This window comes from Lepidochelys kempii, chromosome 9, assembly GCF_965140265.1.
Source record: "Lepidochelys kempii isolate rLepKem1 chromosome 9, rLepKem1.hap2, whole genome shotgun sequence".
Classification (NCBI taxonomy): Eukaryota; Metazoa; Chordata; order Testudines; family Cheloniidae; genus Lepidochelys; species Lepidochelys kempii.
In genome coordinates, this window is record NC_133264.1 from 47,405,641 (window position 1) to 47,430,352 (window position 24,712).

The following is a 24,712-nucleotide window of genomic DNA, read 5'->3' on the forward strand; positions in this document are numbered from 1 at the left end:
AGGGATCACAAAAAACATAGGCCAGACTGCTCAAGTGCAGACATACCAAGGAGAAGCACCTATAAGGGGCTCTGTAAAGCATGGATTGTGGCGGGAGGGCTGTTTGCTAAGGGACCCTGCAGTATAAATGTCTATGAGTGGGTGTGAAAATTGTTCTTTGGGAGATTGCACACAGTTTAGTAAACAGATGTGGAGAGGCAAGAGGAATTTGTCTAGGACTGCCCTGCAGTGAGTGGACATGTTAATTGCTCAGCACATTGATGATTATGGGACTCTGCAGTACTCAGACACATTTATAGATGTAATTTGTGGTGACAAAGTTAAGCAGAGACATGGTAATAATTTTGACAGTTTGGTCAATATTGATGAATAAATGGTCAGAAATGTGACAAGTTAAAATCTGTGTAATCCAGGTGACAATAATCCTGCCGCTTTGGAGAACAATAGATCAGTAGACACATCCATTGACGAAACTGTTTCTTCCCAGCAGTTCCCTACTTAAGAGATTTCTCTCTGGATCAGAGGGTTTAAATAGCACATGGCACTAGTGCTGTCATTTCCTCTCTGTCTTTGGATAAGTCACACAGGCCTCAGCATTTCCATATCACAGAATCCCAGATGCTGAGCATAGGTTCAGGTTAGTCCCAATCACATTTCTGGGGTTTCTGAAGAGCTGTGGCTCTGGGTGTAACAACTAAACGCTTACTGCTCATCCAGAAACCTGAGCCTTTGGTAACTGCCCATTAACCTCCTCCCTTTACCTAAGCAGATTTGTAGCTGTAAATCACTGATGTCTGTAGTTAAGTCTAAAGGCACATTGTAAAGACGAAAAGCTGACTGAAAAAGAAAAGTACATACCAGCAAAGGACTTTCAAATACATCCCCTGATTTTCTTGAGCATCCTGTCTCTTAGGGAAGGTTTATATCACTCCAGCCACTTCATGCTGTTGGGCTGAAAAGCAGATCCAGGAGGCTTTTGGATCCGTGGCCTTGCACTCCTCCACTCACACAATGTGGGGCTTCTCACTCTGGCTGTTAGAAGGCAGGTCATGCTCCCCTGCTGTGCAATCCCATTATGGTCTGAGTGTCTCTCCATCCTTCCCGTTGGAATGCAGCCAACAGAGCATTAGAAGCATATATTACGGGCAATTGAGGGGCAAGCTCTAGTTTGTAAGGCACAAACATACATGCACACACAAATAGGCATGCAAATACTATACACACAGAGCTGTAACACAGTTAATATCTTATTGGAATTGACGTACAACTATGCAGTGAGGTAGCAACTCATTGGAAGTGACAAATTTTTCTGCAGCTATGCAGATTGCTCAGAGAAGGAAGAAGTCCATGTGGCTTTTTGCAAAGGGCAGGGAGGGACATCTGTTGACCAGCCAATGAGAGAGTGGCACAACAGCTGGCAAGCTGTGGTATGGCAGCAGGAGCAGGATGTATCCTGAGAGACATTCATCCCTTCAACTCAGAGGATGTTCATGGATATAAATGCACCAACTACAGGTAATCTACAGATGCTGCAAAATAGTCATTCACCTCTTCCTTAGGCATGTCCATAATGCCCAGCTCCATAGTATAAGCTTCCAGAACATTGTCCAGTGGAGAGGAAATCTCATCTCATTGTATGACAGGTTTCCTAGGGGGCTGTGACAAAACATATGCCTCTTCATACCCTATACTGTACCCTATACCCTATATTGTAATAATTTTTGTACAAGACATGTCTTGTAAGGCATCACTGAAAACTCATAATTTGCTGGTCACTACTGTCCTGGTAAAATGTGTGGCAACACTGTATGTGAAGTTATAAGATTTCCCTGTATGATGTTGTTATCACATGTTCCAAACCCCACAGCCCTGCGCAGGCAAAAGTCGACAGGTCTGTCCTCCACACATTCTTTTGTTTTTGCCTTAATTTGGATTGAAACAGTAAACAGAGTCATTAAGCAGGGATGGAAACAAAGAAAGCTCAAACAGGTGAGAAAAAGCCAGCAGGGAACATCTGTCCGCATAGACTCTTTGTCTCCTAGTCCCCAGCTGGAAATGTTTTTCAAGAGGGAGACTGAAACTATAAAAAGGAGGGACAAGCACCCCAAGGGACCTTTCTCTCTGCCCATCACATTCACTGCACCTGAAGTGACAAAGGAAGCATTCGTTGGACTCTGGGGGAGGGGTCCTGACCTACAGGGTTTCGTTTGGTCAGTAAAACTGCTGAAAGCATGTGGTGAGAAACTTTGCTTGAATCTGACATACATAGTAAACATCTGTTAGACATTAGTAAACATTTTATCTTTCATCTTCATTTTTCTTGTAACCATTTCTATAACCTCATTGCTTCTTACTTAAAATCTCTTTATAGATAATAAACCTGTTTTATTGTTTTCTCTAATGCAGTGTGTTTAAAGTGTCTGAATAACTATTTGAGATAATAAGCAGGCATATTATCCCATTTAAGGAATAATGGACTTAAAACATTTATACTTTCTCGGAGAGGGCTGGGCGGTAAAAGACATACATTTCTGAGGAATATCCAGGACTGGCAGTGTTTTGGGGTCACCCTGCAGTATAACCAAGGCTGCTGAGAGCCAGAGTGCATCTAACCTCAAATCTATTTAAAACTGAGTGTCTCCATCTGATGTGTGAGGCCTAGGACGATGATAGGATAGGATTGGTGTTGATGTTCATGTCAACCTGCTCCACTACAGAGGCCTTTGCTGGGCTAATTAGATTCCATACTATTGTGCGGTGGTTCTCAAACTTTTGTACTGGTGACCCCTTTCAAATAGCAATCCTCTGAGTGCAACCCCCCCCCTTTATAAATTAAAAACACTTTTTTATGTATTTAACAGCATTATAAAAGCTGGATGCAAAGCGGGGTTTGGGGTGGAGGCTGGAAGCTCGTGACCCCCCATGTCCTGACCCCCAGTTTGAGAACCCTGCTATAGTGGAAGTGAGTTCATCAATGCCTATAATTCTTGGGTTTCCAGCACCCACCCAGATGGTGATTCTTTTGCTTTGCTTTAGATTTTCAGGGCTGCTGTAAAAATCACTGGATGGTCCCAGGTAGTTGGTAGACTCCACTTACAAGCCTGGGCACGCTTTGGATATGGTGTTTCAGATGGGACTGGAGGATGGAAGAATGCATATTAATTACCCTTCTGCTGTTTCCTGTTCGGATCTAAGGGCTGCATAGGTGCATAACCTGGGTTGACCTCAGAGGTATTTTGCCATTTATACATATACACCCGTTACTTATTCATATTAGCAGCCTTTAGTGCAACAGGGCAGTGGCTCTCAACCTCTCCAGACTACTATATCCTTTTCAGGAGTCTGATTTGTCTTACATACCCCCAAGTTTCACCTCACTTCAAAACTACTTGCTTACAAAATCAGAGAGAAGTGTCACAGCACACTAATATTGAGACATTGCTGACTTTCTCGTTTTTACCATATAATTTAAACAATCAATTGGAATATAAATACTGTACTTTACCTTTCAGTGTATAGTATATAGAGCAGTATAAACAAACCATTGTCCCTGTGAAATTTTAGTTTGTACGGACTTCGGTAGTGTTTTTTTATGCAGCCTGTTGTAAAAGCAGGCAAACAGCTAGATGAGTTGATGTACCCCGGGAAGATCGCTAGGGGCCCCTGGTTGAGAATCACGGCAATAGGATACGGGCGAGCTGGGGTGTGTCACAGAACGATGTATTCATCCACAGAGATAAACGATGCCGATTATGTCGTTCAGGGTGAGTTTGGTCTCTGCTCCGTGTCACACACAGGAGGGGCCGGGCTCGCTGTCACGGGCCGCACCCGGGGGCCAGACATGCCCTGTGCTGTCCCCTGAGGGGCCTGCTGGGGTGGGCCCCTGCCTGTTCCCTGGGGGCGACCCGCTCCAGGGGCGCTCAGTGGGGCCCTGGTCTCCGCCAGGCCCAGGCTCAAGGGGACGGATGAAGGCGGCTCTAGCCCGACTCCACCCTCCCGCTGAGTTGGCCCTGACAGAGCGAGCGCCCCCCCGTCGCTGGGCGCGGCTAGCAATGAGTATCGCGCGCGCCTCCAAAGCGCCGCGAGACTTCTCTGTGCCTGACCTCTCGCGACAGCAGCGTGGTGCATTGCCCTCTGACCCCACTGGTCGTCGCAGCGCATGCGCGCGAGCTGTCTGTGAGGGTGTGGGGGAGGCGCCATTTTGGGCCCGCCGCAGTAGGAAGCGCCAGGGATTTGATTGTACGCGGCGCGGGGGTCGGAGCGGCAGGTCCCCAGTACTAGGCCGCGAAGTTGGGGCCCTGCCCCGCCCCCTCCACCAGCAGCCTGCGAGCCCTGAGAGGGAGGCGGGGGCCGGAGGCCCGCGATGGAGGCGGAGTACTACGGCGGGGACCAGTCAGGTGCGGGGCGAGAGGCACCGTTTTGGGGGGTGGAGGGTTGGGCTGGCGGCTCCTGGCCCAGGGCAGCTCCTTCAGGGGAGAGATTCTCACCCCTTTTCCCGGGCAGCGCGGTCAGGCCCCTCCGACCCGAGGGCTGGACTCCTGTCTCCGCACGGCTTGTCTGTGGGCCGAGCGCGGGGTCGCCTGGGCCGGGGAGAGAGGAGCGGGGTGTAAGGGGCGGCACGTCCCAAGAGTGCGCTCGTGGCTCTGCCTCGGTGACAGGCGGGCTCCGGGGGGCTGGGAGGCAGGCTGGAGGCTGATGCGGGGGGGCTCTCCTGGGGGCAACGAGCTGGGTGACACCCTGGGGTGCTGACAGGGTTGTCCTTGGTGGGGAACTGGGTGACACCCTGGGTGCTGATGAGGGCTGTCCTGGCTGGGAGGGCCTGGGTGAAAGGCTGGGGTTGTCTTTGGGAGGCGATGCCTGGGTGTTGAGCTGAGCGGCAACAGGTCTGTTTTGGGCCGAGGTGCGTGGGTGACAGGCTGAGTGGTGACGGATTATTTTGTATTGCTTGGAAATGGACATGCTTGGTGTTGACCAATATGGGTGAGACAAATTAAGCATGTGGTTGAGAGATGCTATCAAAAGCCAAAGCGATTACTATGTAAAGTTCTCATTACTATCACTTACCATTTTTAAATCAGGAGGAGTTATGGAAGCTCAGGATCTCTGAGAATCAGGTCATTAAGCTTTCTCTCCCACCCCCAAAAAAGTTCTTTCCAAACAAAGTATCCCATTTGTTTATTACACGTAGATGTTTCTGACTTATCTAATAGAACCTCCACAACTGTCTTCAAAGATATCTTAGCCTCAAAATGATGCATACATCACACTGTCTGGTGAATTATTGTAGATTGTCTAGGTTATTGAGGATGTCATCTTCAACCAGGTTAACTCAGCTGAGCTAGCAAGAGGTCTTGCATTAGCTAGGATTTAACGTTGACATTAGCACATTTTAACACATGCTAGGTACTAGAATTTAACTCAACTAGTTTAGCTTGTGCCTTGTCCATAATAGATTTTTAAAACTTGTTAATTAGCACTGTTGGCTAATATGCTTAACATCTCTAATCTTAGTCTAGATGAAGCCTAGCAGGCTATAGCTTGATCAGCTCAAATGATTTAAGGTCCTGGTTCAGTGAGCAAAAAAGAAGGGTTTTCAAATGTCGGCTCGGTCAGGTTATTTTCACACAGTTAAAAATTCCTCTAGATTCTCATTAATGGCATGTCTGCCATGGAAAAATGGGGGTGCTTCTAAAAGATGATAGCTTATATGTTTTAAAATCCTGGTGCAGTCAGGGCAAGTTGTAGTTCTAACACGTTAGCTGGTTGAGGTGAACTAATACTTGTTAAAAATACAGCTTGTCCTATCTCTGCTAGACTCTTAAAATATGTTAACTATTACATTTTAAAAAGACACCTTTTTCCTAGTATAGACAGGACCTAATATGTAGGCCAGCATGTTTGAAGTTAGGTGGCTGTATTGTGTCCTAGACTCCTCCCTAGGATACAGCACAACCAACTAACTTGCTATCAAATGTGTTAGCCTGCATATTAATGAGTATTAAGATGACTTTGAAATTGTGTTAAAGTAATTCGATTGTGCTGATATTAATGGAAGAAAGCACCCTTTTTGGCTGTTAAGACAGCCATGGTTGAGGGCTTGACCACATGTCACTTTTGTGCAGTTCTTGTATGGTACAACTCTCTAGTGTGTCTGCAGCTACTGGTGTATATAGTATAATTGTGGTTAGTCTAGAGCAACGGTTCTCAATCTATTTTCCATTGTGGGCTGCATGTGCAGCTCTCTGTGTTATATGTGGGCTGCATCCATGCAATATATATCAGGGGTCTCAAACTCAAATGACCACGAGGGCCATATGAAGACTAGTGCATTGGCCCGATGGCCTCATCACTGACACCCCCCCCTTCGCTGCCTCCGCCCCACTCCGCCTCTTCCCACCCCTGCCCCACCCCCATTCCAACCCCTTCCCCGAAGTCTCCACCCCCTCCCAGCCCCCAGGGGGTGCAGGAGGGGTGCAGGGTATGGCAGGGGGCTCAGGGCAGGGAGTGTGGGGTGCAGCAGGGGGTCATTGTGCAGGGTGCGGCAGGGGGCTCAGGGTGCAGGGTTCAGTGCGCCACGGGGAGCCAGGGGGCGATCCTGCGGCTGGATTCAGCCTGCGGGCTGTAGTTTGTCCACCCCTGGCCTGGAGATAGACCGGGACGGGGGGACGCAGGGAGTTTGGCGGGCCACACAAAAGAACCTCGCGGGCTGCGTGTTTGAGACCCCTGATATATATACTACTTGGGTGGCCCTGAGGATGTCATATGGGCTGCAGCTGTCATATGGGCTGATTGTGCTCTGATCATGGGAGTTTTACCATTTTAACTACATCTGTTTCTAAACAGTAGTTGTTGTAGTACAAAATCTGCAGTTAAGCCCTAAAGCATGCAGGTAATTAACATCATTAGGTCTGTGACAGGTCTACTTAAGTGTGACTGAATATTAAATGATTGATTTTATGATACACATAGTATTTTTTGATGATCACATGAGCCTGTTGGTCACATTGTTATACTGTAAGTTTCTATGGCCTGTGTCTCTAAGAGTAGTGAGGATCACAGTGGCGGATTTGCCTCTACCTCAAATTTTCCTGATAAATTTTGTTCTGGAGATAATCTAAAGTGATTCATTTTAAGAATGTAGATGATGGGAGTCGCAACCGATAAAGGCACTGCTATAAAAGCAGCAAATTTAATTCTTTTGTCATTTAACTGGTAGTGTACTGTAGCTTCTGGTTGTATGCTCTGAAATCCACTACTTGCTGATGTATTTTTCTGTCTTTTAACAGTATCTATTGTTTTAATTCTGGAACTGGAAGTTCTGGTTGAGAGTCTTGCCTGTTGGCTCTCTGATTTGCAAAAATGTCAAAAAGCTCATATTTTATAGATATTGAAAGATGTTACTGAATCTTACTTTTTTTTTTAATTTGGTGCAGATGATGGTGGAGCCACCCCAGTACAAGATGAGCGAGATTCAGGGTCTGACGTTGAAGATGATGTAAATGATCAGCATTCTGGATCAGACAATGAAAGCTTAGAGCATCATTCAGAGGTACCAGTGAAATGTTTGGTTTGATCAAATAAAAACATGACTTTCTGTAGCCTGAGTTTAAATGAGAGAGGGCCTTACTCTTAATGGAGATTAATTTTATATTGGGTTCCTTAAACCAGACCCTTAGAGTAATCTTGTAAAATTTACTTGCCTAGATAGCCAGGGGATGTAATTTTTTAGCAAGTGATTAGGATAATAGTTTTCTTATCATGATAAAAGAATAGATTCTGTGCTTGAGCTAGTAAAGTTTACTCCTGAGGGAATTCTGCACCAAAAAAAAAAAAAATTCTGAACACCGTATTTTAAAATTCTGCAAAATTCTGCATATTTTATTTGTCAATAAATAAATGTGGAGGCTCCAGCATGGCAGTGGGGAGCACAGGCCACTGGCTGCACAGAGGTGGGAGAGCACCTTGGAGCCCCTCCCCGCCCCTTCCCTGGATACGGACTTAGCAGTGAGGCTGCATCCAACCCTGACATAGCGCAAGGGCCAGGCCTACCCCAGGAACACCCTGGAGCCCTGCCCCTCCACGCCAGTTGCACCAAGACAGTAAGCGAGAGGGACAGTCTCACACGCACGCCCAGCCCTGGCTCCTGATCAAGGTGTGCGGCAAGCAGGCTCAGCCCAGCAGGCTCCAAGTCTGGAGGCAATTAGTGTGAGGGGATTCAGGTGTGGAGCGAGAGAGTTCTGTGCGGGGCAATATGGGTGCAGGCAGCTTGGAGGGGGGCGTTCTGGGTGCAGATGGAATGGGACTCTGCAGGAGATCCAGGTGAAGGGGTTGGGATTCAGCGAGATGGTCTGGGTGTGGGGGAATGCATAGGGATCCTGGTGCTGGGGGAGTGGGCTTTGTGGGGTGGAGGTCTGGGTGCGGGGGCCTCTTCAGGGTGATCCAGGCAGAGGTTCGAGGGGAGGGGCTCAGCAGGGGGTGGCCTGGGTGTAGGGGTGGGGGAATCCAAATGCAGGGAGGGTGGGGCTCAGTGGGGGAGTTCTGGATACAGGCAGCTGAGGCTCGGCGGGGGTCTGGATATGTGGGGGGTCTGGATACACTGGGGTTGGGCGGACAGGAGAGCAGTTCCCCATATAGTGACTCCTCCTCCTTCAGCTGAGGAGGGATGCCAGCAAAAAGCAAGGGGAGGAGGAGCAGAGCTTCCTGCAGCTGGAAAGGTTTCCGGGGGTGGGTGTGACCCTGCCCTGGCCGCTCCTTGCAGGGCAAGAGAAAGTCTTGTCCTGTCCCAGCCCAGCTGGGACTAGCAGCTGAGCCTGGAGCAGGGTAGGGCATCTCCAGCATGTGTCTGTCTGTCTCCCGTACCCCCCTTTCCTCCCCCGCCCCCGGGCAGTGATTTATATCTCCACTGGCTGCTCCGGGCGCCCAAAACGGTGTGCCTGTGCTGTTGGTGAGAGGCTTGTGACCACTCTTGTAGCTTCCCTTTGCTTCCCTGTCATTTTCTGCAGGGAAGCAAAGAAATCTGTGTGGGACGTGAATTCTGCACACGTGCAGTGGCACAAAATTCCCCTAGGAGTAAAAGTTTCATGATAGTTTTGCAAGGATGCTTTAGAAATATCCTTACAGACATCACAACTCATGAACATAGCTGCAAATAATGTCAAATATATTTGAAATGATAAATGCTGTTTTTCAGGGATTTGTAGCTCAGCATAAAATTTTGCATGTTTATGCTGAAGTTTGTCAGTACAGGAGTAAATTTTCTTGGGGAAAAAAATCCCAGAACAAACACATCAACCCTCCTGGTCAATTAAATTACAGAAAGGGCATGAGGAAAATACATCTTCACTATTTTGGGTGTGTTGTGATGTTTTTCTACGTCAAAAAGCTCATCCATGTGGGAAGAGTACAGGTGCCTCTCTTCTCCTCCTTGCAGTTCATGGTATGGATGGTTCCTCATGTAGTCTGGAATCCTTACTGGGAAAGGGGGTAGAGTCAGGATGGTACAGGAGTGGGATGGGGTGGACTTAATGTACTATGACTGGAGTTTTGGAGTGGGATGTGGAGGGGGAAGCACTGCCAGAACTGCTGCAGGGATACTGCGCTTTCATGCACATCCCATGGGATCTACCAGATTAAAGAGCAAGTTTACCATGGGCTGCAGAGGATTTCCCCATCCCTTCCCCTCTCCCCATCACCTGACAGGACATTTATGAAGGAATCTCAACAAGGATTTCTTTGCAAAGTTTTCTCACCTTCCTGTAGCTTCCATCATGAGATGGTATAATCTGGGCCTATGAAATTCTGTCTTTTCCTAGTCAATGATGTGAAGAAGGACCTATTCACACTCTTTGTGAAATGCCTTAATTACAATTTGGATATCTGCTTGTGTGCAGTAACTTTCTTGTGTAAGTTGGATCTGTGTTCCAGGTTGACACTACATGACGTGGTTGTCTCTGGATGTATATTACGCTGTACAAACTGTTTAAATTCTTAATGTGGTACACTGTAACAAACTGAAAGCCTTCACTCTTTTATGTAGCTTAGCATGCAAGCCTATTTTGTTCTCGCAGAAGAGCTATTTGTGCTATATTTTATTAAAACCCCAAATGTTGGAAAGAGAAAATAGAACAAAGTATTTTTATTAACATGAAATATAATTTTTTTTAATTTACTTAAATTCAAATTTTAAATTTAGAATGTCCTGTATGGTAAAAAAGTAAGTTCTTGCAGTAGAAGAAGCCAGATCAGAAATGTGATTAGGTGTCTTCTGTGGGACTGGGGAAGCTTGAGGGGTGACCCTGTGTAGGAGCAATTTTCTTAGCATTAGTGAGATGATAGGATCTCAGAGGGATTGCTTCAGTAGGTGCAGGATGGAGATCAGGTAGTGTTTTAGGGAATGAATAGTTTCAGAATATGACAGGAATTGCAAAACAAAAGAATTACCAGTCTGATCAGGGAAGATAACATTGGCAGCTTGGGGCCATTAGCATTTCATCTGATGTATGAGGGTTGAGTTAATCATTCAAACTCTTGTATATTCTTGTGAGGCATTAGTGTTACATACTGCATTTATGGTCATTTGAGATCTGGTTTAAATACACAAGCAATTGCTTTCAGATTGTCCTTTGCATTAACAGACAGAATTTTTTCACATATCCACTGCTATTAAAAACATTTGAGAATACTAACATTAGGGAGCTATCATCACTCTTAACTGACCTTGTTGTACATGTGCATGACAGTATGTAAGGGATATGTAGTATGTAAGGCAGTGGTCTCCAACCTTTTTACACCCAAGATCACTTTTGGAATCTAAGGGCAACCCAGGATCTACGCTGCACCTTCCCAGAGGCCCCACCCCTTCCCCAAAGCCCCACCCCGCTCATTCCATCCCCCCCTCTTTCCGTCGCTCGCTCTCCCCCACCCTCACTCACTTTCACCAGGCTGGGGCAGGGGGTTGGAGTTCAGGAGGGGGTGCAGGCTCTGGGCTGGGGCCAAGGGGTTCGCAGTGTGGGAGGGGGCTCTGGGCTGAACCTGGGGCAGGGGGTTGGGGTTCAGGAGGGTGTGCAGGGTGTGGGCTCTGGGCGGGAGTTTGGATGCATGAGGGGACTCCGGGCTGGGGCAGTGTTGGGCTGCAGGACGGGGTATAGGGTGCTGGCTCTGGGAGGGGGGTCAGGGCTGGGCCAAAGTGTTGAGGTGCAGGAGGGGTCTTGGGGTGCTGGCCCTGGAAGGGGGGTCAGGGTGGGGTTCAGGGTGCAGGGGGGGGTATGGGGTGCTGGCTCAGGGATGGGGGTTGAGGTGCGGCCTCCCTCCAGGCAGCACTTCTCTCTGGCGGCTTCTGGTTGGCAATGGGCACAGCAAGGCTAAGGCAGACTGCCTGTCTACCTTGGCTCCATACTGTCCTGAAAGGGGCCAATGCGCCCCTGTGGCCCCGGGGGGGCAGTGGGGTGGCTCTGTGCACTGCTCCTCTCTGCAAGCACTCCCCGCAAGGCTCTCCTGGCCAATGGGAGCTGCGGGGGTGGTGCTTGCAGGCAGGAGCAGCACGCAGAGGGAAACCCCTGTTCTGCAGGGCTGCACTGGCCGCTTCTGGCAGTGGCATGGGTCCGGCGTAGGCAGGGAGTCTTCCTTAGAGTCAGCCACATTGCACCGCTGGAGATCACGATCGACAGGGAGATCCTCTAGGATCAACCGGTTGGTGACACTGATGTAAGGGGTAGGTACACTCTGGCTTGTTTGGAGACTCCTCTGTATTTGAAAATGGATAAAATAATCAGTCCAATTAATTTCAAACAAGACCCCAACACTAGATTTTATAGATATTTGGGTAATCTTAAAAACCACAAATATATTTTAAAAAGTGTTAACTTTGCATGCCAAATCTTAAGGTACAGTAATTTCCAGATTTCCTACAAGTCAAGATTAGAGTTGTAGTTTAAATTAGAACACACTAGAACCATCCCCCAAAAGGAATGACTTTCAGTGATTCACCATATTCTCCTTTCTGAATTTGTTTTCTTATGTCCTCTTATTTTTTTCATCCATAGGAAAATGTGGGAAGAATGACATTCAAGGGTACTAAAACCTTTGAGAAAGCCTAATCAGATAAGTCTTTTTAATTACTATTTCGTCTCTAAATTAGAATTCAATTAGATTTTTTTAAAAACTAACTTTTTAAACTTTTTTAAATTTTCAGATTTCTTTTCCAGGTTCTTAACTTAAAGAAAAGAGGGCTCTTGAGGATTTATTTATGTAGGTCTTAGGTTTGTGGGTCTCAGGTATGTGGGGGTTTTTCCTTTCTACAATTCTTTCCTGGCTTTCCTTCCCCCATCCCACTTTATCTATAAATGTTTTCTTTGATGTCCTTATCAGTTCTGTTTTAGCTAAATAGAATTAGATAACACACAATTTTAGTACAGTAATGCATATTAAATCAAATTTACAGTGTTGGTATGATTTAAGGGGCCAGATCCTGTGACCAGGCCCATATGGAGCCTTACTGACTGCAGTGGGGCCCTGTGGGTGTAAGGATCCATCTCTGCATATTCAGTTGCAGAATTGGGATTCTAGGATTTTATGGAAAACATTTTATTTACCTTGGATTTTTAAATCAAAATTAATTGCCCGATCACCATTTGATGATTATATAAACTTTGGTGTAGTAATTCATGGGATCATACGGGGTGGCTAACTTTTTAACTTTATGCATTGATCCAATACTTTATTTACTAATCTGTTAATGTTTTACATAGAGGATTAAAACTGTAAATTTGATTTTAATACATTTGTTACAGTGTACTGTACTAAAGTCTGCTGCTGTTGAATTCTTTCAGCTAAAAAAAGATATAATTAAGGACATCTCAAGTAAAAAGTTCATAGATAAAGAGAAGGAAGAAAAGAAAGCAAAGGAATTAGAGCAAAAAATAGGGTGGGGAACAACTATCTGAGACCTACCTATCATTGACATTGTCTGATCTTTTCTTTGAACTAAGTATTTGGAAAAGAAAAATAGAAAACTTCTGATATTAAATGCACATGTGTTGCATAATTTCTTCTGAACAAATTTTTAGAGACGAACTAGTAAAATAACTGTCTCACAAGGCTTAGATCCCAACCTTCTTTCTTGCTTCATTTTCTAGTTCATTATATTTAGTTATTTAACTAAAATAATATCTCTACAAAGTCACATTCTTAATGTTACACATATAAACTATGTACTCCAAGACGGACTTTCATAAACTGTTTTATTCATAAATGCTTTTCAGCCCATATAGTTACTTGTGTGTTTTCTATTGTATTCTTTGAAACAGGTCTTTAGAGTGCCTATTATTTATTTGTAGGAAGGTAGGGCCCGGAGGTTTTAATCAGGATTGTGTGAGGCCCCATGTTGCTGAGCTCTCAACAAACAAAATTAAAGACAATTCCTGCATCAAACATCATATAGGCTGAATAGGATGTTAGCTCCTCTTCATTCTCAGGAATTACCTGATGCTTACTGTCAGTCTGTCACAGGCTTAGAGAGATATGTTGCATCCTATGGAAACAACATTAATGCTGCTGGAATTGCTATGATTTGCTATTGCAGTGTGATTTCTAAAATATGCTATTAATGTCTCTGCGTGATTGTTCCGTTTTGATTTCTTACCAACTAATATGAATACCAAGTTACCAAGATCTTTCTAGTGTATTCTGAAAGATAAACCAGTTGCCTACAGCTAACGCTATTGACTCAGGGATCGAATTGTTTTACTTTCTCATTACATATCCCCCAAAGAGTTTCCAGCCCTGGCAGATTGTAAGATAAAGGACTTAAACATTAATATTTGTACCTCTTCTGCTGTTTCCCTTCCCAGAAAAATCTCATGCTACTGCTGGCATGAGCAATTCCTGGTTTCATAATGTACAGTTCAATGAAATTAAATAAAAAAAAAATAACTTTAGGAGGGTGGGTGGGAAGGTACAAGGCTCTTCTACCAGAAGGTGACCAGAAGTTCCTCTAATCCTCCCAACCTACAGCACTGACCAGCATTCACTCTGTAGATTCCATCCTGACATTCTTGATTACACCGCTGACAGTCACAGGTATTCTTAACCTTTCTCTTCCTCAGCTGCAGCTTTCTTCTTGATTGTAACTTCCTGTTCAATAATGTGTTGAGAGAAAGCATGCCAAGTGCAGCAATAATCTGTAGATGTACTTGACATGTTCCTAGTACATTACTTAAGAGGTACCTTGCAGTGGAGGGGAAGAGAATCAGTGTTATGATTAGCTAGTTCCAGAGGGAACCTGCAGTGACTTGTGGGAGGTGGTTAGTACTGTGGTCAAGCAGAACTACTTGTCCCAGGCTGCTGGAGGATTTTCTTCTACCTTTATAATGAATTTTTTTTTTGAAAATTAATATATTCTCTAATTGTGCACTGTAGTTTCTTATAAACATAGAAATTGGGAACTACTTAGAATATTAACATCATCATCATGAGATTCAAATGGCCTCCAATGTTACAGGGAGAGAGAACCAAAAAAAAGAGAGAATGTTAGCTTGCTTTTGTGGTGCTGCTGAGAGATTTTACATGAGTAACATTCAGTAACATTTTGAAGATGCATTTGGTCACATGCATGCTTTAAGATCATGTAGTTCTATCTTGCTGCTTCCTTGTGTCTGCAGCTGTGGTGGAATTTAGCAGATAATATCTTTGGACTAGTTAGAAATAAATGCATCACTTGAAACCTGGGATCTAAGACTGAATAGTAAACAGCATTGCTTTTTTAGCTATCGTGAATCTGGAGACAGTAGTTGCTAAAATCATGATCAAATTTCAAGTGTATGTACATGAGAGAATTTTAAGTAAAACTGGAAATTAACAGTGCTCTTCAGTTTAACTCTGGCGTAAATGCATCTGAAATATTGTATGCCATTCTCAGTTGTGGGGAAAAATGCATATAGAAGAAATAGGTGAATAAGGAATGCAGCTTCCCAAGGGAGTTAAACTCATAGCCAAGTGAAGATGTGGGGGGAGATATGTCTATAAATATGTTCATGGTAAATAAACAAAAGAGAGAAGTTAGTAATTTTGTAAAGATGGTAGAGCATGGAGCCTAAAGCTAAGGAAGAAAAAGTTTAGACTAGGCAAGAGAAAAAAACTTAGTGAGAAGTGGAGATGTCCCACTTGAATCAGTGCTGTAGAAAGAACAACTGAGTTATTTTTACTGTGCTATATTCTCTGTTTGGGAGGGGACAAGCTTATTCTGGCATTGGAAGTTTGATATGCTGAACTATTGAATTGGATAATATCTAGGGAATTGAAGTCTGAAAAGTCTCTCTGAAGGCGTGGATGATAATGGTGGGTTTTTTTTAACAGGAAAATTTAATATTCAGTTTTTATCCTGGTGGGAAAATGGATTATATAAACTTCCTTTTTCCATCCAGGATAAATTAAAACGTTAGACCTTCTTACCAGCATTCATATTCAAAAGATTTTTTTTAAAAAATTGGGTGTGTGACATTTTTCATTTATTTGTGACATACAAAAGACCTGATAGGATTGGTTTAAAAATGGCTTGCTTTACTTCTTAAGTTAAGTATCAGTAATGTCCGCTTTGGTCATCTTTGTTTTTTGCTAAGTGATCTCCTGGATATCTGAGGAGACATATTGTTAGCTCACTGCTTCATTGAAAGAGCAGAGGTGTTGAATCTTTTAAAAAAGATGTCCTTTCCCCAAAATGTTCATTAGTCATTGAAATTAAACATGTTAATAAAAATAAACAGAAACTACTGTTAAAAGTTTGATTAAAAGTCTCTTCTCTGTTAAGCTTTCACCCTCTTGACATATCCATTCAGTGGATCTCCAGTCATAATTCTCCAGAGCAGACAATACCTGAATTTCTAATATAACACAGCAAGCAGGATTAAAAATAAAGTAAAATTCAGGCCTTCTTTATACATTCTAGGGGCTTGTCTATACTTACCAGGGGTTTGAAGCGTCGATGCATCGGCGGTCGATTTAGCGACTCTAGACACGCTAAATGGACCGCCAATCGCTCTCCCATTGACTCCTGTACTCCACCTGAACGAGAAGCACAAGGGGAGTCAACAGGAGAGCATCTCCAGTCGACATCGCATAGTGTGGACCCCACGGTAAATAGATCTAAGTACGTCGACTTCAGCTACACTATTCACATAGCTGAAGTTGCGTAACTTAGATTGATCTCCCCCTGTAGTGTAGACAAGCCCTAAAGAACAACGCACAAACCCATTTTCCCCCCTTTGCAATATGTTATAATATAAAGAATAACAGTAACTGTACATGTTATGTTATTCTATACAAACAACACAATCCCTTCTTTGGGAGTTTACAGTCTTAAGGCCAAGATTTTTCAAAGGTGATTAGTGATTTTGGATGGCTCAGTATTTGGGAGCCCAAACTAAAACACCTTATGAGCTTGATTTTCTGAAAGTGCTGTGTGTGCATCCTTTGATAATCAGGCCCCTTAAAGTGTCTCAGGCTTGGTATTCAAAGTCACTATTTTTTTAAACCTTGGCTTAAATAGATTATTGGACAATAAAGTGGACAGAATTCTCATGCGGATCTTCTTTTAATGTTTTCATCACTTTGACTCATTTGATGGAGGAGCGCTGTGATATAATAGTCTGTTTATTTCTGTGTTTAAAATATTTTTAGGTTGCCACACTTAAGCAAATGGAAAGTTATTCTTTGTGTTACTGTGCTTCTTAACTTACAATTGTCTGGGATTGTTTTTCTTTTCCAGAATGAACAAAGTGATGGGGAAGATGATGGCGAAACTAGAGGCCATCACATGACAGACTCTGAAAATGAAGACACCCCAAGGCAAAAAGATAGTGATTCTGAAAATGAGGACCCTCCAAATCACAATGCCAGTGATTCAGAAAATGAAGGGGCTCATGGGGACAAAGACAGTGATTCTGATATTGAGGACCATCCAATTCATCATATAAGTGACTCTGAAAATGAGGATGCCTTAAATCACCATGCAAGTGACTCTGAAAATGAAGAACCTCAAAAAATTCACAATAGCGATTCTGAAAATGAGGATCCCCATAAGAATCTGAATAGTGAGTCAGAAAATGAGGATCATCAAAAAGGTCATGCTAGTGACTCTGAAAATGAGGAACCCCCAAAACATACAGCTAGTGACTCTGAAAATGAGGAGCCCTTGAAACATACAGCTAGTGACTCTGAAAATGAGGAGCCCTTGAAACATACAGCTAGTGACTCTGAAAATGAGGAGCTCTCAAAACATGCAGCCAGCGATTCTGAAAATGAGGAGCCCCCAAAACATGCAGCCAGCGATTCTGAAAATGAGGAGCCCCCAAAACATGCAGCCAGCGATTCCGAAAATGAGGAGGCCCCAAAACATGCAGCCAGCGATTCCGAAAATGAGGAGCCCCCGACACATGCAGCCAGCGATTCCGAAAATGAGGAGCCCCCGACACATGCAGCCAGCGACTCTGAAAATGAGGAGCCCCAAAAAGTTCATGCTAGTGACTCTGAGAACGAAGAGCCTCAGAAACATCCTGCAAGTGACTCTGAGATTGAAGATGTTCCCAGATGCAAACAAAAAATAGAGTCTGATGACAGTGACGGGAATGGGAAAGAGGCAATGCAGAATGACTCTCGGCGTTCAGATAGCGAGCAGGCAGGAGAAGGATTTCATGCATCTGACAGTGAGGGGGAAGGTCCTAAGAGACGGAAAATAACAGACAGCGATGAAGATGAGGAGAGAGATGAGGACAAGGGAGTCAAGAGGAAAGCAGCAGTCTTTTCTGACAGCGAGGATGAGGAGAAAACACGTAAGGAAATACTAACTTACTTCCATCAGAACTATATGAGCAACAGTTGGGTAATGGATAACTAGCTCTTTCTCCAAGGATCAAATTTTGGTTTAAATAATAATTTAAACTAATAACTCATAAGTTGTGGCTACATATCTTGGAGAGGGAAGGTATACACTAAATGCTTCCAAACCGTTTGCTGGAAAAGTTCATTCTAGCGTATTTTCTTTTCCCACCTCTTTATTAACTATATTGCTTGAGATCCCCAGATAAAATAGATGTTCTGCCTATATTGTTAGGTGTGAACTTACTCAGAAGTCTTTTGAATATTTCTTTTCAGTGTCCATTTTTCACATAGGAATTCGATGTAGCTAACTGCCTGGGGTTGACAGCGCCCTGTCTTCAGATTGATCTCTCTGGAAACCCTGTTCTATGTAGGAGCAGTTGCTAGGGGGCAGCAACTCCTTTTCTTGATGTATGTAGCCTGCTAATCTATGAACCACTAAACAGTATCCCAGCTGATATTTTTTTCATACACTTTCTTCAAGAATGATTCTACCCTGAAAAGTGGCTTTGTAAAAACAGTACCTTCTTACAGAATTGTTATTGTTGGTGTTACATGAGCAAGAGAGAATCTAACTTGACTTCTAGACTCCAAACTGAGTGTTCAAGACTTGCAGAAAGAAAATTTTTTCCTTGAAAATTAAGTAGCTTTCACGTAGGATTAAATGAGAGATAATAAATATGAAACTCCACCAAGCAGTTTTTAGATAACTGTACTCAAAAGGAACGTTTGCTAAAAATTGTACTGTTCTCTTAATTTTTATTTCTAATTTACAAGTAACACAGCTTTATTGGAACTATAAGAGATTAGAGAAAAGTTTTTTGGGTTTTTTTGCAATGTGTTCACTCCATGCATTTGACAGCACTTTGAATAAAGTCACTTTCACTGTTATCCTTGTATAGACAGTTTCCTCCTCTCTGTGTGGGTTTTTCACACAATGGGAGAGAGAAAAACAAAATTTTGAAAATAGGAAAATGATGGTAAAACTACAAAAATTGTCAGGAGGGCTCTAGGTTAAGTGTAGCATCTAAAATCACTTTATTTATTGAATTCGCTAGATTTGAAGATGACAGCCTCCCTTTAGAGAAGACATGCAGGAGTGTATAAATACTTTTTAGTGAAGCTTATGTTTTAAAAATTAGTATCAGTGATGACATGGTTAGGAATGCCACCAAAAAAAAGAGTGCTGTCAAAGAAGAATTGGGAAGTTTCCATTTCTCTCCCTTGTCTAGTAGTTTTTCTTGCCACAAGGTAGCTAGCTGGGAGGACCACTTGTCATTGAGCCAACTTAGTCACTATGTGTCCTGTAATATGTTCCTGTGTGTTAGAAGCTGCAAAGAAAGGACGCATCATCTCAGATGTGGAAGACTCTGATAGCGATGCATCAGAGAAATCTGATAAAAGAAAAAAGAATGCTGTAGCATCAGATAGTGAAGAAGAGGAGGAGAGCAAGGACAGCGCTGGAAAGAAAAAAGAAGAGAAGGATCTTTTTGGGAGTGATAGTGAATCAGGAAATGAACAAGAGTAAGTAAGTTTCTTTCTAAATGTGAATTCCTATAGGGCAGAGGTGGGCAAACTACGGCCCGCAGGACCGTCCTGCCCGGCCCCTAAGCTCCTGGCCCAGGAGGCTAGCCCCCGGCCCCTCCCCTATTGTCCCCCCTCAGCCTCACCTCGCCTGCCGCCGGCACAATGCTCTGGGCGGTGGGGCTGCAGAGCCCGGCCTGACCTGGTGCTCTGTGCTGCACGGCGCAGCTGCCTGTCCTGGTGCAGTGGCGCTGCCAGCCACCGGTGCTCCAGGCAGCGCAGTAAGGGGGCAGGGGAGTTTGGGGGGTGGTCAGGGGCGTGGATAGGGGTCGGGGCAGTCAGAGGGTGGGGGTTGAATGGGGGCAGGGGCCCTGGGGGGGCAGTCAGGAAGGAGAGGGGGGGTTGGATTGGGTGTTGGGGGGGCAGTTAGGGGCGGGAGGTCCGGGGGCGGTCAGGGGACCGACAGCAGGGGGAGTGGATAGGGCAGGGGTCCCCGGGGGGCTGTCAGGGAACAGGGGGGGTTGGATGGAGCAGGAGTCCCAGGGGGGCCATCAGGGGGCGAGAAGTGGGGGGGGGTCGGATAGGGGGCTGGGCCATGCTTGGCTGTTTGGGGGAGGCACAGCCTCCCCTAACTGGCCCTCCATACAATTTTGGAAACCTGAGGCGGCCCTCAGGCCAAAAAGTTTGCCTGCCCCTGTTATAGGTTAATGAACAGTGGGGTTTGCCTCAAATAAAAAAGGATGAGTCCCAATAACAGTATGAATGTCCACAGGAAGATCACGTTAGGTTTTTTTATAGGTTTCTGATATTCCGACAATTACATTAGTAATTGCCCAGCAAGCTTTGTTCTAGTCATTGTCATATTATTCTTGGGTTATCTGTTAGAAATGGAGAATATAAGCATATTACTATTACTTTTGCAGGAACCTGATTGCAGATATATTTGGTGAATCTGGTGATGAAGAGGAGGAGGAATTTACAGTAAGTATGTAAACCCCTGGACAATGGATCTGGTTCAGTTTTATTATTATTAATTTATATTTTAGGAGCCTAGGAGCCCCAGTCATGGACCAGGACCCCATTGTGCTAGGTGCTGTATAAATAGAACAAAAAGACAGTCCTTGCCTGAAGCAGTTTACAATCTTAAGTATAAGCCAGGTCATCAGGTGGATACAGATAGACCAATGGGGGAGCACAAGGAAACAATGAGACAGCATTGGCCAGCATTATAGCTACCCATTGTTTTAGAAGCTTGTCTGTATGTTGTGTTAATCCAGAGCAGTTATTCCACTTTAAATTCACACTTTACCTTATTCCAGAATAACTTTCATGTGTAGACAAGCCCTGAGTCTGTCTCAGATTCATTGAGGCAGTTCATGAATTAGGTGGTCTTGTCAGCGCTTGCTGTTTGGAGAGTACTGTCTGTGTAAGAATCCTTGTTGTAGATGAGAAAAGCGTTGGCCTGGGTTTAGAGACTAGCATGAAGAAGAGAACAGTAAAAAGAGAGTGCATGTATTGTGTAAATTGAGAAGATGTGAGTAAATATACAAAAATAACTCCCCACATTGACTTGCACTGACTTTACCACCAGGGTTTTAACCAGGAGGATTTGGAAGAAGAGAAAGCCGAGGCAGAGATGAAAGAGACAGCAGATGATTCAGACTCTGATGACAACATCAAAAGAGGGAAACAGTAAGTCCATGTGTAGACATGGCAATGGGTTAATTTTATTTTCTTTCAGACAACTATATATCCCCCTTCCCACCATCCAGCATGTGATTTCATGTGACAGGGATCCTCAGAGGCTGAATGGGCTGCCTGCTGGCTTAGAAAGGCCAGGGACCTCATTCAAGTAACATGTTTTGCCACTAGGCCACCAAATCAGCTCCTCTTTCTTTTCCTTTTCTAACCTGCTTTTGTCAGTGACTTCTGAGCCCATAGCAAACCACATGTGCTGTTCCTGAGGAGGATAGTTCCCCATCAGAAGCTGAGTGAAACTGACATCTAATCAGTTCATTCTCAGTTTTTGATGGCCCACTGGTGAAGTTCTACATGTAGGAACATTGGAGGCATAGGTGTGATATTCTACTAGTTCAGGTGATGAGGTGTTGAAGGAGATACAATCAGTATGTTTCCTCTTCCTTCCTATGCTTTTGCATATTTCTCCTCTAGTAACAGAGCACCACATCTGTGTTGCAGCTGCTTCAGCATAGAGCCTTTCCCCTACAAGTACAGCAGAGTGAAATGGATCCTTGTCAGTTTCATACTGCTGCTATGGGCAGGTGAGCAAAATAGGATTTATTTCCTGACTATAAACCAGTGCATAGGATAAGGATCGACTACACACCTCTCTCCAATGTAGCCTTTCCACAATTCACAGGAATCCAGTTCTATACCATTTACATTCTGTTCAAAAATGGCATCTTCTGTTCAAAAGTGGCCAATATTGCTGTGTAGTGTCTTGAGAAGGCTGACAAAAATTTGTGGTGAGGACTAGGTTAATATTCCTACTTTCACTTGTAATCTTAGCAGATTTGAACTCTGGACTTTGTACGTGTATGTTCTTTGGTTGTTTCAACAATCGTAAGGTTCTTACTGTAGATTTTGTCGATGTTGGATCGCTTATCACTCACAATCTTTGTTTACCCATCCTGTGAGAAACCCTGCTAAATGTAACCACACCAAACCCATAGAATACAGTACAATTTTTATAATATCTCCCTTCCTTGGGAGTTTGAGAGAGAGAAATATGCATAAGCTTAGTGGAAAACTGTATTTCAGAAGAAGAAAGCTAATACAGTTTTCACAAAGATTTCTGTGAGACCATGGAAATCACTTAGCCTCTTTCTCTGCCAGTTTTTCACACTATGTGGTATGGATATTGTCTACCTCACAAGGATATAATGAGGCTTGCTCAGTGTTTGTAGAGCACTTGGAGATCCTTGGATGGATTGCATTATAAAAGTGTGCAAAACTGTTACCTGCAGATAGAGAAAAGAAAGGGGAAGGCTCCTAATCACACTTTTAGTAAACTCTTTTCCTGCATTTCAGTATGGACTTCATGTCAGATTTTGAGATGATGCTACAAAGAAAGAAGAGCATGAGTGGCAAGCGCAGACGAAATCGTGATGGTGGGACATTTATTAGTGATGCAGATGATGTAGTCAGTGCTATGATTGTTAAAATGAATGAAGCTGCAGAGGTGAGTTTTCTCATGTGCCAGGAATATTGGTTAAGTTCCCTTTCTGCTCACTGGGAAAGTAATTGTTTTCAGCATAATATAAGAAGCAATCTTATGTTCAGTAGTAGTACGCTGCGAACAGCTGAAAGTTTCAATATCCAAATACTTTACTGTTGCATCAAAGAATCCTTTTGCTTATCTGAATTTCAAAGTTTTCTGCTGTTGAAAATTAGAATAAAACTGGTGCTTATGGTCTAACTACTAAAAATTGTTTAACTTTGTTAAGCCAGTTATGTCTAGAGTTTTATGTATTTACTTGTTTTTTTTATGTCTGCTACCTTGGATACTCAGTGTATTTCTCAAGTTTCAATCAATGTTAATTTTATTATAACATTACTTGAATATATAGCACCATTTGTGTGTTTGCTCTTCTAGATAAGCTTCTTGGGGTTGAAACCTTCTTTAGATTACCTACAGCATTGCTAATAACAGCACACCATGGTAGATGATGGCAACACATCAGAATTATGGGAAAGGAACAGCTGATGGCTGCATCCTTTCTCAAGGAAAGCAGATTATGCATATTTAGTGTATTTTTGTTGCCGTTTTTGGCTCTGAGTATCTATGTAAGGTTGTACTCTAGGGAGGATATGTAGTGTAGAGATTGTAAAGGTAACCAAAGAAGTTTTAGGGAGGGAATTAAGTCGTTTGAAACATGAGAAGGAGGAGACTTTTCCAGGCTTACAAGATGGCGGAAAAGGCAGTGAATCACATTGAGAAAGTGAGACTGAAAGAAACAGGAGGTGCAGACGTGAGAGGGAAAAGTCCGGAAGATGAGAAATGAAATGTAGAAGAAAGCTGTGTAGAGCCTTGATGGTAAGGATAAGATGCCAGTGAAGTGTCTCAAATGGAGTGATAAGGTTGGAACATTGGAAAGAAGAAAGATTTTCAATTCCAGCATGTTGTATAGTCTTGAGAGTAAGAGGTGGGAAAGGAAGTTGTTGTATTAGTCAACATGAGAGGTGACCAAGGCACAGGTCTGTTGACTGTAATGGGATTTCTTTGCATGTGTGAAGTCAGGCCCTTCACACAAATCTTTTTAGGATCAAAGCCTTTGATAATAAGCCCTTTGGAACTGGGACCACATCTTTCTGTTGGTTTTCTGAAGTACCCAAGCATGTATCTGGGTGGTGGTAAATTTAGTAATGTAATGTGTTGTGCTTTGCCCAAAACTTCTAGGTTAAATTAGCTCTTTACATAGAACACATGTGTGTTGTCTTATGTTTTTTGTTGCCTTTATACTTACATTTTATATAACTAATGTATTATTTGAGTAGGACGTTTTGTGTCTTTTATTAAATAGCTCTAGAGATTAGCTACCCATGTATAATGTGCAGAACTTGTTACAAAACTCTAAATTAGGTTCTGGAATTACAATGGAACTGAAGCAGAAAAAGTGATTCATTTTTCTGGGAATTTCCCCTTTCATATTTACCATCTTTTAAGGAAAACGTTGACTACCAAAGTTTGAGACTCCTTAGAGAAATCTTTCTTTAAAGCAGGTTTTAGGGCCACATGAAGTCAAGAGTTGCTCCACAACTGGGGTTTGGGTACATCTCAATTAGTGAATTGTCCTCCTTCAAGGGTTAATATCGTTTCCCAGATAGCCATGTTACTGCAAGAAAAGGCAAATCATTTTGCTATGAATGTCTGAAGAGTTGGGGTTTATTGCTACTGTACTCTTCTTTTGAATGACTTACTTTGAAATTCTCTCTTCATGAACTCCCCACAGGAAGATAGACAGCTGAATACACAGAAGAAACCAGCACTAAAAAAGTTAACTTTGCTACCAACTGTAGTTATGCACCTTAAAAAGTAAGTGTTTGATTCTACCCATTACTTACTCTCCTGCGGAATATTGGGAAGGCTACATATATTAACTCTCTGGTGATGCTGAGTGTGTGCTAAAAAAACCAGATTCCTTTCTGTTCTAGCTACAATGTGCTGGAGTTAAGTGGCTTTTCAGAAAGATAATTTAAAAAAAAAAATCCCTTATCTTGAAATGATTTAAAATGTGTTGCCATGCTGAGGATACAATGTATAGAAACCACATACATTACATGTGAAGTAATGGCTGTC

At 43.5% G+C, this 24,712-nt stretch overlaps 2 protein-coding genes across 6 annotated transcripts in view; one reads left to right on the top strand and one right to left on the bottom strand.

Annotated features, from left to right (window-relative positions):
- Positions 1-4,050, bottom strand: part of MYO7B (myosin VIIB) — a 99,811-nt gene extending 95,761 nt beyond the window's left edge. Inside the window, exon 1 of one of the 2 annotated variants that reach the window (XM_073360171.1) lies at positions 3,506-4,050. The gene's annotated coding sequence lies outside the window, so the exon portion shown is untranslated. Of the gene's footprint in view, positions 1-858; positions 1,204-3,505 lie in introns of those variants that run through there. The other variant, XM_073360170.1, reaches the window with a different exon arrangement.
- A 92-nt stretch (positions 4,051-4,142) lies between these two features.
- IWS1 (interacts with SUPT6H, CTD assembly factor 1) overlaps positions 4,143-24,712 on the top strand; it is a 29,404-nt gene continuing 8,834 nt past the window's right edge. For 2 of the 4 annotated variants that reach the window (XM_073360174.1, XM_073360177.1), the window contains exons 1-8: positions 4,143-4,397; positions 7,434-7,549; positions 16,760-17,822; positions 19,197-19,392; positions 20,316-20,373; positions 20,984-21,084; positions 22,444-22,594; positions 24,366-24,448. In XM_073360174.1, coding sequence (XP_073216275.1) covers positions 4,364-4,397; positions 7,434-7,549; positions 16,760-17,822; positions 19,197-19,392; positions 20,316-20,373; positions 20,984-21,084; positions 22,444-22,594; positions 24,366-24,448 — 1,802 coding nt within the window. In that variant the 5' untranslated portion in view covers positions 4,143-4,363. Of the gene's footprint in view, positions 4,398-7,433; positions 7,550-12,050; positions 12,070-12,152; positions 14,077-16,759; positions 17,823-19,196; positions 19,393-20,315; positions 20,374-20,983; positions 21,085-22,443; positions 22,595-24,365; positions 24,449-24,712 lie in introns of those variants that run through there. The other 2 variants (XM_073360176.1, XM_073360175.1) reach the window with 2 other exon arrangements.